At 38.0% G+C, this 13,395-nt stretch overlaps 1 protein-coding gene across 4 annotated transcripts in view; it reads right to left on the minus strand.

The window, feature by feature from the left end:
* LOC131428201 (serine/threonine-protein phosphatase 6 regulatory ankyrin repeat subunit A) overlaps nucleotides 1-13,395 on the minus strand; it is a 169,908-nt gene that overhangs the window by 130,717 nt on the left and 25,796 nt on the right. For all 4 annotated transcript variants that reach the window (XM_058591938.1, XM_058591945.1, XM_058591944.1 and 1 more), the window contains exon 2: nucleotides 6,203-6,304. In XM_058591938.1, coding sequence (XP_058447921.1) covers nucleotides 6,203-6,304 — 102 coding nt within the window. The remainder of the gene's footprint in view (nucleotides 1-6,202; nucleotides 6,305-13,395) is intronic.

The raw sequence follows: 13,395 nt of genomic DNA on the forward strand, positions 1-13,395 counted from the left end.
TGAGCTAGCATATAAGTATCACTTTCAAGTACTGTCGTTTCAATTCTGTGTACTTGGATCACTGAAGTTTTCTAATGGCGTTTTCGTTTTAATTTGCACTGCACCGGTGCAGTGCTACACTGAGACATGAATAAACGAACAAAAATGACGAAAACATAAATAGTAACCATTGACTACAATTAACGGTTCAATTGCACAGAGCTACACCAAACTTTTGATGAGTGCTACACCAGTGGTATCGGTGCAGAAAAAGTGTAGCACTGGTGTAGTGCAATTGCTAAAAACGAACGGTTTAGGTGCAGCTTTCGCTACACTAGCGTAGTGCAATTTAAAAACGAAAACGACATAAGTAAAATGGACTAATAGTGATAGTTTGTATTGGATCTGGTTCTGAATTGTAGATCGATATTTATCAAAAGACTCAGTTATGGAATAAATTGGAGTAAATCGGTATACCAAGATTCTTGCGTTATTGAATCTATTTGTACTCTACTTTTTTGAGCTTTCTTCCTAATATCATTTGATTTAAGTTAACCGCAGTCGGTATGCGAAAGAAAGTTTAATCAGAAATACGACTTATGAAATAAATTGGAGTAAAACGGTATAACGGTATAACGAATCTTGGTGCGGTCATCTAATTGTAATCTTATTTTTAGATCTTTCGTCACAATATAAATTGATAATTTAATCAATCGCATTCAGCCTCCTTTCGGAATGCGAAAGAAACTTTAACCAATGATACGATTTATGAAATAAATTGGAGTGAAACAGGTTAGTTCTGTCATTTCCATTGCATTTAATTGGATCACAGAAGTTTTGTACAAGCGTTACAAGATCTACGAAGCGTTAGTTACGTTACTTTTTTAGCGTTATAGGAGTTACAAAACGTGACATGCGTTACTTTTTTAAAGTTGTAGGCGATACGAAGCGTTACATGTGTAACTTTTTAGTAAGTTATAGTCGTTATGGAGGGTTATGGCGTTACTTTTTAGTGAGTTAAAGGTGTTAAGAAGCGTCACATGCGTTACTTTTTTTGTAAGTTTAAGGCGTTACGAAGCGATACTTGCGTTACATTATTGTAGATTATTGATGATTTTCTGTGAGTCATAGGCGTTACGAAGCGTTATATGCGTTATTTTTCAAATTATTGGCCTTACGAAGCGTTAGATGCGTTACCTTTTTTGTGAGTTATAGGCGTTACGAAGCGTTACATGCGTTACTTTACCTTTTTACCTTTTTTTATATATATAAAAAATAGGTATAGAATTCGCTCAAACTTTCGAAAAATTTTGCGAGGCCCGGAGGGCCGAATGTCATATACCAATCGATTCAGCTCGACGAACTGAGCAAATGTCTGTGTGTGTGTATGTGTGTGTGTCTGTATGTGTGTTGTCAACTAAGAGGTCGAGATCTCAGTGATGGCTGGACCGATTTTGATCAAACTAGTCGCAAATGAAAGGTCTTCCCGTCACCCAGAACGCTATTGAATGGTTTTGAGATCGGATGTTTAGTTTTTGAGTTATACGAAGTTTTATGTCAAAATTTTCAGTTTTTTGACAGTATCTGTCATATTTGACCTTCAAAACAGAATATGTTTCCAGACTTAGATTTCGCTCGGTAATACCTATCCAACAAGCCATAGATTGTTGAAATCCGTCCATTTTTAACGGAGATATCGATATTTTTGTGTAAGCCTTATTCCAGTAGAAGGAATTTTGAGCGTTGTATGAATAATGTACTTTTTAGTCAGATCCGACTTCTGGTTTAGAAAATGCAGGGTGATTAGTATAAAAATGTCCATTTCACATAAATTAATCAGATTTATCGGGTTTGCAGATTTGGATAGTCGATTACCAAATAAATTTATTTCAGTTTAAGCGGTATTCGTTTTTGGATTCGGAATGTACCCTCAAATTTTCATTCGCACTAAAATTTCTCAAAGATGTCTACACACTCCTCAGGCGAATTTAACTGGTTTCGGCTACACCGATTTTAGAATTCCGGTTCCAGTATCGAATCGATTCTCAAAGCCCAATAATTTTCTCAAAAAAGACCAAATCGAACTTCAAAAACAAATATTACAGGACTTAAGGTCCCATACAAAATTGGTGAATTTTATCCGATTCTGGAATTACAGATGATGAGTTTATAAATTTCATGTAAATTGTTTGGCGTAATAATTTATGGCCATTCGAATCATTTTGGGCTATGCTAATTCCTGAATACCGGCTCTGGAAGTACCATAAATAATGACGAAAAACTCTAAAGTGGAACTTACTTCGACATCTCATGGAATGTTCAATCGATTGTCACACGCTAAGATTGAAATTCGATATGTTTTGCAGTTTCGGCATTACAGGGTAATGAGTGATTAAATTATTCATGCAAAAACACATGCGTATTGATAAAAAAAAGGTATCATCTCACTGCTAGGTGGATTAATCACGTTTTTATAAATATAAAAAATAGGTATAGAATTCGCTCAAACTATAGAAAAATTTTCCGAGGCCCGGAGGGCCGAATGTCATATACCAACCGATTCAGCTTTTTCGAACTGAGCAAATGTCCGTGTGTGTGTCTGTATGTGTGTTGTCAACAAAGAGGTCGAGATCTTAGAGATGGCTGGACCGATTTTGATCAAACTAGTCGCAAATGAAAGGTCTCCCCGTCACCCAGAACGCTATTGAATGGTTTTGAGATCGGATGTTTACTTTTTGAGTTATACGAAGTTTTATATCAAAATTTTCAGTTTTTTGAAAGTATCTGTCACAATTGGCCTTGAAAACAGAATATATTTTAAGACTTAGATTCCGCACGGTAATACCTATTCAACAAGTCATAAATTGCTAAAATCCGTACATTTTTGACGGAGATATCGAAATTTTTGTGTAAGCGACTTTTTCCTCTATTCCAGCAAAAGAAGTTTTGAACGCTGTCAGGCAAAGAAATGCTTGGGAGCAACGGAAAACACGATTTTTCATACTGTGACATACAATTGTTTCTAAGTAACAAAAAGACTGTGTACAGTATCATTTTTCATGACAATTTGCCTTGGACCGATTTTAGCACGGTTCGTTTTTGGCAACATAATCTTTCGAACATGGCATATGTAATCAGCATTTTCGAGTTGAAAGTTATTCCTTAATTATATTGTTTTAAACTACTTGCAGCAACAAAAGCTGGAAGAACATAACTTCCATATACCATACGACTCAGTTCGTCGAGATCAGCAAATGCGTGTGTGTCAAATAATTTCACTCAATTTTCTCGGAGATGGCTAAACCGTTTTCTACAGACTCAGATTCATATGAAAAGTAGTATACTCCCAAACAAGGTTCCTGAATTACGTTTGGATCCGACTTCTGATTGCGGAACCACAGGATAATATATGAAACGAAATTAAAACAATGCAATTCATTTTTCTCGTAGATGGCTGAACCGATTTAAGATTCGAATGAAATCTAAGAATCATCTATGATTCAAATGAGAGGTCTTAAAATCCTATAAAATTTAGTTAGATCCGATTTCAGGTTTAGGAGATACAGGGTGATTAGTATAAAAATGTCCATTTCACATAAATTAATCAGATTTATCGGGTTTGCAGATTTGGATAGTCGATTACGAAATAAATTTATTTCAGTTTAAGCGGTATTCTTTTTTGGATTCGGAATGTACCCCCCAATTTTAATTCGCACTACAATTTCTCAAAGATGTCTACACACTCCTCAGGTGAATTTATCTGATTTCGGCTACACCGATCTTAGAACTCCGGATCCAGTTTCGAATCGTTTCTCAAAGTTTAATCATTTTTTCAAAAAGGCCAAATCGAACTTCAAAAACAAAAATTCAAATTAAAGGACTTAAGGTCCCATACAAAATTGGTGAATTTTATCCGATTCTGGAATTACAGATGATGATTTTTTAAAATTCATACCGATATAGAAGATGTAAATTGTTTGGCGTAATAATTTATGGCCATACGAATCATTTTGGGTTATGCTAGTTCCTGAATATCGGCTTTGGAAGTACCATAAATAATGACGAAAAACTCTAAAGTGGAACTTACTTCGACATCTCATGGAATGTTCAATCGATTGTCACACGTTTGGATTGAAATTCGATACGATTTGCAGTTTCGAAATTACAGGGTAATGAGTGATTAAAATCTCAATTTGCCGTTTAAAACGACGATAATTAAAATAATGTCATGAGAACTAAACACCTAAGAATATCTATGCAAAAAAACACGTGCGGATTGATAAAAAAAGGTATCATTTCACTGCTAGGTGGATTAATCACGTTAATTTATAGGCGTTACGAAGCGCTACACGCGTTGCTCTTTTATATGTTAAAGGCATTATGAAGCGTTTTATACGTTACTTTTTTGTGAATATTTATTCAGGTATTTTTTGAAAGTTATATGTATTACGAAGCGTTACATGCGTTACTTTTTGTGCGTTATGACATTACAAGGCGAAGCGTTATATGCGTTATTGTGGAAATTAGAGGCGTTACATGCGTTATCTTTTAGTAAGTAATAGGTGTTACGAAGCGTTACACGCGTTACCCATAGTTATGTATAGGCGTTACGAAGCGTTACATGCGCTATGTTTTTAAGTTACCTGCGTTACAAAACGTGGCATGTGTTACTCTCTTCTTGGCGCTACGAAGCGTTACATGCGTTACATTCTGGTGAGTAGTAGACGTTAGGTGCGTTACTTTTTTGTAAGTCAAAGGCAATACGAAGCGTTACATTTGTGACTTTAAATAAGTTTTAAGCAATGGGATGAAATTTTCTTGCTGCTGTTATTAAAACTTATTATTTTGTTTCGATTATAGAGGTTTTAACCTTGAGGTCATTCGCCTCTTCCGATCAGAAAAACTTTCTGACCCTATGTGCGGGGTTGGGAATCGAACCCAGGCGGGCTGCGTGAAAGGCATGGACTTACCCATCACACTGTACCCGTCCCCTGTTATTAAAAATATATGCGATCGATTTTTAAGACTTTTTACGTCTGAAACACTCTCTTCACTCTTTTGCAAGTACTTCGATTTAATGTCATACAGTTAAACTTCAACACAATACAACACAAGAAGGGAACTCAGAGTCGGGGGCAGAATAGGGCAAAAACACAGAGGCAAAGTGATTTGCGAACAGTTCCCAAGCAGTAGAAGATGCTGTCACTTCAAACATTAGGAGGTATACTTGATGTTTTCCGTTTAGCATTAACGAAATTCCAGAGCCCTTTAGGAATACATCGCAAGCCAGATAGGATCCGAAAAAGATAAGACCAGAAATGGCTCAAAAGTGACTATTACCAGAACATGATCAATTTTCAGTTGTCGTTTTGTGTTTTCACCAGGTTATCTCATGGTAATGGTAATCAACATAATTTTCATCGTTTTTACCTCAACGCATCAGAAGCTTTTTAAATACAATTTGATTTTCATAGGTTATTTTATCATTGCCCTTTTCAAGTTCAGCCGATTACTAACACCACTGCAAATCCAATTACACACTGGAAGTTAGCTAGTTAGTCCACCAATCAGGCGAAAAATAAGGTAGAACGTTATAATCTTGATCGTAAGCAGTATGCTAAAACGGTTCCACGTGACGTCCAACTGGAGTAATTTTAGTAGTCGAGAAAGACCATTTCCTATTTCGAGCAATGATTAGCGGCTAACGCCTACGGTTCAGTTCTAACGCCTAGCGTTCTGCTCTTGACTGATTTTGTATGATTTAATGGAGATCTTGAAATACTTTCCCGTCGTTTTGGATTTGATTACCCTTGCGGTAAATTTTCAAGGTTTTCGCGCCATTCTTTCCAGACTGCGTGAGTAACAGGTTTTTATTTGAATATTAGCGATATTTTGGCTACTGGAAACACGCGTCAAACTTGATATGTATTGCTGAACGTAAATCAACTTTAGACCTTGTACACACCCAAGGACAGGAATCGTATGCCAACAGTATATTTCAGATAACAACATTATTCTAAGAAGAAGTTTTCACCCGCAACATAGGATTACATTTATATACTACTCAATCAATCAATTTTCAAATGGTTTTTTTTTCTCTTAATTAGATTCAATCAGAACAGAAGAAAAATAAAAGAAATCTGATTTTTCAAGATCTCGAGCCCGGCATCATGAAAATTACACCCAAACTGCTCCCGCTACAAAGTGCATCACTCGTACTTACGTTGTTTCTAGCTCCGACATCGGATCCGAGATCTAAAAGCCTATCTAATATTGGAGTCCGGTTGTCCTTGACGGCATACATCAGCGGTGTCATTCCGGTGGCCTGCGAAAGAAAAAAAAAGTAACACAGAAATCATTAGCACAGTTAACCACTAGTATACGTAAAGTTACGTATTTCTAAACGAGAGATTTTTTCTTTCTTATACAACAGAACAACTAATTGTTTCTTGCCACGTGGACCTGTGACACTCAGCAGAGAGCAGGCAGGAAAACTCAGGAAAAGGGCTTTCATACACGAATTGTCGGTGGCATATCGGTTGACCCAGATCTGGTTACTTGTTCGGACTCTTCGGCCATTGCAAACCATGCCGGGGCTCGATTCGCAGCGGAAAATTGTGTGTGAGTGATTGCCCCATCCGCAGCATGCGATCAGGTCTTCGGTCTAGGCTCACGGCGGACTCTTACAGGTACCGTAAGAAGCAAAATGTTGCGTGTTGCGTTTTCACATACTTCCATCACGAAGTTGTTCTTGTGGAAACACCTCATGGATAGTACTTTTTTTCAAAGTGGTAAACAATCAAAGGACTATTCTAGCAAACTATTCACCGTCCCTAATTCGGTGATGTACGGTTGTTGGAGCTGAGTTCCCCATTCTAGTTCGTATTTCCACCTATCTACTTTCGGAACACTTCATGCATGTATGATTGGTCATTTCCCACGGTACTTTTAGCCTATATTTAGCTAAACAACTTGCATACTAATTACTGCTAATGTTAGAAAAATTATTACCGTTATATTGCCTAACATCATTTCTACAAGAAGAGTGACGTGTTTCTTTTTACTGCGGGACTTGAAAATGAACATTAATCTTCAAATGAAATCTATTCGTAGAAAGTGGACCAAATGCCTTCGTATTGACATTTATTGATGTTTTATTCCTTTACCGTGGTTTAAAATACCTAAATACTCGCAAAGCTTCAACTGCCAGCAAGTGACATTTAAATTTTTACCTACCACACATAGGCAATAAGTAAAGCCACTGCACCACATTGGATTCTACTTGCTCTTTGCATGTGACCGTCGTTATCGGAGGAAAATTGATGATACCCCGTGCAACCTTTGGAGGAAAACTTGTTGTGAGCAGACGAAATGACCCCACACGGAAAGACCGAAATCAGCATTGTGGCGAAAAAATTAGTTCATTTTCTGATTTTAGTTAGTTATTTTCTGAGACAACTAAAAAAATCTTACTTTTGCTAATTTAGATTTTTTAATTCTAATTCCCTTAATAATAATAAAATATTTGTTGAAATGGCTGTTTTTTTTAGTTGAATTCACCAATTAAACGTGCTGTCATTTCTTAGCTAAGGCACGCTTCATATCCATTCAACTAGTTTTTTTAGTTGAATTAGAGAAATAAAACGTTGTTTTCAACCAACATAAATGGTTGAATTGGCTTCTGCAATTTGCAGCTATATGGGGCTTTTTCACCGAATAAACGTTAACACCGTAATGACTACTAGCCACTAGATGGCACACTACTATCGAAAAGAATTTTTCAGTCGCGGTTGTTTTTTCTATATTGGCAGGTATAAATACGATGTTGTATTGGAGAAAAAGACATAAGCGAAACATAAACTTCTTTTTGAAAATTTTTCTTCTCAATTGCTGTTTTCTTCATTCGACTTCGCGAAATTGACTATCTCACTGAAAACTTTGAGCACTCGGAAAACAAAAACCGAATACAAGTAGTACACCGGACAGCGTAGCCCAGAAGGTTGGAAGATACAAAAAACATCATTTGACATATACAATTAGAGTGCAATATTCGAAACTCACTTCACTGTTCCCCGTAAAAACATTATTACGCACAATCGCTTTAAATGCGCACAAATTCTGAATAAATATGTTACACTTTTCACTAACAGTTTACGTCATTTTTACATATCGGTTTAGAAATTTATATATGGCTATATCGTAACACATGCGAAAAACATCTAAACAATTTGCAAGCAGTTTCAACAAGACTGTCCCTGAGTTTTTAGCTTGTTAATAAAACCAATTTCATTTTTGTTTTCTTTGTCCTATCCTTCAGTAATGATGGTGATAGATAAATAGAAACAAATTTTCTGATTTTAATAACAAAATTTGTTGTCAATGAGAATTTCGTACTGGATTGAAATATTGCTGGTTTGTGTCCAGAATATTCGCCAACTAAACACATTCTCTAAAAATAAGAGTTTTTTTCAGCAAAGTAAATTCTCAATTTTAACTAATTTCATAGTTATTTTGGAAATTTTGTTGTTAAAATCAACTAATTCAAAAACAGTAATACGAATTAGGCGCAGAGCTAATTTCGGTCGTTCCGTGCAACTTTTAATGGAATGTAGAAAAGAGCCGTCGGCCATTATAAACGGGTTTCTTTGTTATTTGCCACGTGGGGGTATTAAAATAAATTCGACTCATGCAAATCGGAATGTATGCGATGTATGGGGGCACCAAGGACCACCGTGCGTATCCACTGTTCCGTTTCGATTTCGTTGCGTTCACATGGTCATTAGTGCAGCCATACTGCGAGAACCGATTGCCGGTTGCTACTCGAATCCCGTTAATCAGTCTAAAGCCAAAGTTTAATGCAAGATCCTGCGTCAACGATAAGCAATACGTCCTTGCTAACGGTTGCTTCGCTTGGTACCTTGAGTGATGTGGTCAAGAAAAATTTTATTACCTGAACGGTTTTTTTTCGCTGCCACTGCCACCACTCATCGGGCAGTACAAAACCGCACTCGTCATCTGTCATTAACGAAGTCTGTGTCAATTTTTGTACGAGAAAAAAGCACAGCCAAGAATGTATGCCAAAAAGTACAATGGCATAATTTTAGTCGCATTTAGCATTTGCAATTTGCTTGATTTACGATGAGACCGTTACAGTGTGCGCCAGAGAAAAGTTTCCGAAATTTGGAAAAAATAGTTCCATTCGTTTATTTAAAAAAATTGGCTCACTTTAAAATTTATACAAATTATTTTTCTTCCATAAAAAAAAGTTTATCTCAATAAGTAATATACATTAGCTTTTCCAGCCACGTACTCAGAAAGTGGCCCGAGGGGCCCTGGCCCCTCCCAAAATCAGAAACGGAAAAACAAAAAGCTTTGAGAAATATTATGGGTCTGTTGATCCTGTAGATTACACCGTGAGATTTTGAGGTTTTGAGAGTTACGTGATGGTCAAAACTCCAAAGTCAAACAGAGTTAAAACCACATAAAATAGAGGATGAAACCGGAGTGAAATGAATGACAATAATAATAATAATACATAAAATAGTAGTTTTTTCGGTTTTTTAACGATATCAAACTAACTGGAGATTATAAGAGGAGAAAGAATATGAAATCATAGAGCCATAGTACTCAAGGAAGAGCAAGGATGTGAAGAATAAAGTGCGGAAAAGTGAGACGTGACAAGGGTCATTTAAGTAAGCAGAAGGCTTCTCGTATCTAAATTTTTACCTTCTACCGGAGGAGTCCGAAGCCGGTTCGGACAGTAAATGGCAAATGACCTTTGCCTTTACTTTCTGACATACCAGAGACTCGGATGACTCGTATCGCTAAGATGCCTAAGTTCGACTCCTCTGGTAGAAGGTAAAAGTTTAGATATGAGAAACCTTCTGCTTACTTAAATGACCCTTGTCACGTCTCACTTTTCCGCACTTTATTCTTCACATCCTTGCTCTTCCTTGAGTACTATGGCTCTATGATTTCATATTCTTTCTCCTCTTATAATCTCCAGTTAGTTTGATATCGTGAAAAAACCGAAAAAAGTAAAAATTACTGACTGACCAGAAGTCATAAATAAAAAAGTAAAAAGTATAAAATAGTAGTTAAGTTTTTGATGCTATATACGTTACGGAATTTTTTGAGGCCCATCTGAGTTAACGCCTGAGTAAAAGTACTATGGTAATTTTTTTGTTCCGATTATAGAGGTTTTAACCTTAAGGTCATTCGCCTCTTCGGGCTAGAAAAACTTTCTGACCCAATGTGCGGGGTTGACAATCGAATCCAGGCGGGTTGCGTGAAAGGCATCGACTTACCCATCACGCTATACCCGTCCCCAATATGGAAAAAGTACGGGTGTGTAATGTCAGAGACATAACTGGATGTCGTGAATACGAATGAAACTGACACGATTTCTTTATACTTTCGAATGCGAATTGATAGTTGATCGATTGTGTGAATTGTGAATCTTTCCCGCTTTTCACTACTGAAATTTTAAACGATGCACTTAGACTAAAGTATAAATTAGTTACATTAAACATTCTGAGACACAATTAAATATTATGAAATAACCAGTATAGTTCTTTATAATAAAATAATGGTGGCTCGGAATAAAAACTTTTATGAAAGCGTTCGTGATGGAGAGTGACGAGTTGAGTTCGAACTCCGATGGATACCGTGTACAGAATTCATTTCTGCCTTTTAGACTTAGCAGCTCTGCTGTATGACGCGCAATCACTTTTGTTTGAATTGAAACTAGCTTTGCGAATAAACCGCAACACATCCAATCGCAGTGCCAAATGATGCCAAACTGAATCAATTTTGCTAAAGAGGTGATTTCGCTTGTAGCGTTTTCACAAAAGGGGCGGTTCCAACGGCCACGCATATAGGCACTTATAGAATTTCGACGTCGATTATCTCATTTCGGATTTGCATATTTCATTGAAAAAAAACTATCAAGATGCTGTACAGGATTCATTGTTGCTTTTTAGAAGAACCAAATTGTGGAATTCTCTACGATATTTATAACAGTTCGGCACATTTTTCTCGAACGATTTTCGCACAGCGATAAGTGCACGGAGCAAATCAAATTAATTTGTATTTTCACTAAACTGATGACTTTTACCTTCGATTTGCAAAGAAGTAATCTTAATAGTTCTCTACATAACATTTAAAGCCATTAGAACTGCTGATTTTATATAATGTTTTCCACTTTTCGTTTTCTTTCCCTCCAATGCAAACGATCAGCAACTGTCTGACGCAATCGCTCTTGCTTGAATTGAAACTAACTTTGCGAACAAACTGCAACACATCCGCTCGCAGTGTCAAATGATGAAAAACTGGTTCAATGCGTCTTCTCGCCTTGACGACCGGAAGGCAAATGAGAACTACGACCTGTGCGTTTCTTTTTGTCGTGAATACGACTTACTTTACTATGGGGTGCCTTTTCAAAATTAGCCATATGGAAGAATGGGCAGAACTTAATCGTGAATATCTCGAGTTGTATTAAAGGCAGCAACATAATTCTTTCACCATTTCATCAAAAATATGATCAGGAATTTAGGATAATATTTTGAACAGTGTGAGATAACCACAAACACCTCAAATATTAAGTTTTCTCAAATTTTGAAAACAACACGGAAAACTCTTTACTTTTGCTTGGCTTTTTCGCGCAAGGACGACGATTTTGAGGTAGTCAAGCACATATTTTCAACTGACTGCGTATAAAAGGGAAACCGTGGTCGATATTCGATCATGAGTGAGTCATTCTTTGTCGATAGTTGAACGTGTTCAGACGTGTTTTCGTTCTCTCGCGTTTGTTCGTTCGTTGTTGAGTTTTTATGGCGAAACGTAGACGCCGCTCGGGAGGGTCAAAAGCTAGTCCCAAGGCGAATCCTAAGCGTAACAAAAATAACACACCCAGTCCGCGTGTAATTATTCAAAACCAGAACCAGAATCAATCCACAATTGGTGATATGATGTCAGTGCACTCCGCTCGTTCGGAAATAAGAAGCAACCGTACCGCAACCAACGTAAGCGATGTCAACGGATTCGGTGGCCCTCTCGATGAACTGCCCGAAGAAGAAGATGGTGAAATCAGTTTCGCTCGCAACGTTACAGCGAGAACTGATTCGAATTGGAATTCAAGCCGAATTCAAGCTGTGTGGTATCGGCATCAAGGTGATGTTGCATACCAAATCCGAGTACGTGAAAGCAAAAAATTATCTCGATCGTGCTGGTGCAGAGTATTTCTCGCACGATTTGGCAACGGAAAAGCCATTCAAAGCAGTGGTACGTGGTTTACCGCTGATGAGCGCTAATGACATCGCATCGGAGCTGGCCGAACGATACAAGCTCCAACCGGTTGCTGTTTTCCCGATGACTAGGAAGGATGTCACCAACAAGTATCGCGATTGTCTGTACCTCGTGCATTTTAAAAAAGGTACAGTGACACTGAACGCTTTGAAAGCCGTTAGATCCATCCGCAGTATGATCGTGAGCTGGGAACCGTATCGTGGGACAAACCGTGACGTCACCCAGTGTATGCGCTGTCTGAACTTCGGACACGGTACACGCAACTGCCATCTTCAACCGAGATGCAACAACTGCGGTCAGGTGCATTTAACGTCTAGCTGCCCTGCAGAAGGAGACGCCGTATTGAAATGTATCCATTGCGGGGAAGGTCACCGGTCCACTGACAAGCAGTGTCGCAAGAGGGAGGAGTATAAACAAATACGTAAACGTGCATCGCAGAATCATCAGCCTGGAAGAAAACCCAATAAGGTTCCGGTTTTCAATAATGGCGAGTTTCCTTTGCTGGCGTCAAATCGGGAGAACGGCGCTGGAACTTCCTCCACACAGCAACTGCCGCCACAGCCAAATCCTACGGTTCTCTGGTCATCGTTGTTGGCAGGATCCGGAATGCCACTTGCTGGAGTGAACGGTCAACCAGCTCAGGTGAGTCCCCATTTAAATACCCCTCATTTGGACCAAAATCTTTCGCCCAAATTTACCACCGAACAACTCTTGCCGATCTTCGCAGAGATGTGCAACAAAATGCAAAAATGTCAAACAAGATTTGACCAGATTTCTGTGTTAGGGCAATTCATTATACAATATGCCTGTTAACCCGTTAAATATTGTTTTATGGAACGCCCGCGGATTGTCGTGGAAACGCGTTGAGTTGTGTGATCTCTTGGAGCAACAATCAACAGATATCGTAGCTATCACGGAAACGCATTTAAAACCTGGAAATAATCTGTACCTTCCTGGGTTTAACATAGTTAGGCTGGATCGAACCCACTCGGGCGGAGGGGGTGTCGCTCTAGCTATTAGAAAACCGATTAAATACAAAATTCAACCGCACTATCGCACATCGGTGATCGAAGCCGTCGGTATCGAGGTGTCTTCCGACACTGGAAAAAT

The sequence above is a fragment of the Malaya genurostris genome, chromosome 2 (assembly GCF_030247185.1).
Source record: "Malaya genurostris strain Urasoe2022 chromosome 2, Malgen_1.1, whole genome shotgun sequence".
Taxonomy (NCBI): Eukaryota; Metazoa; Arthropoda; class Insecta; order Diptera; family Culicidae; genus Malaya; species Malaya genurostris.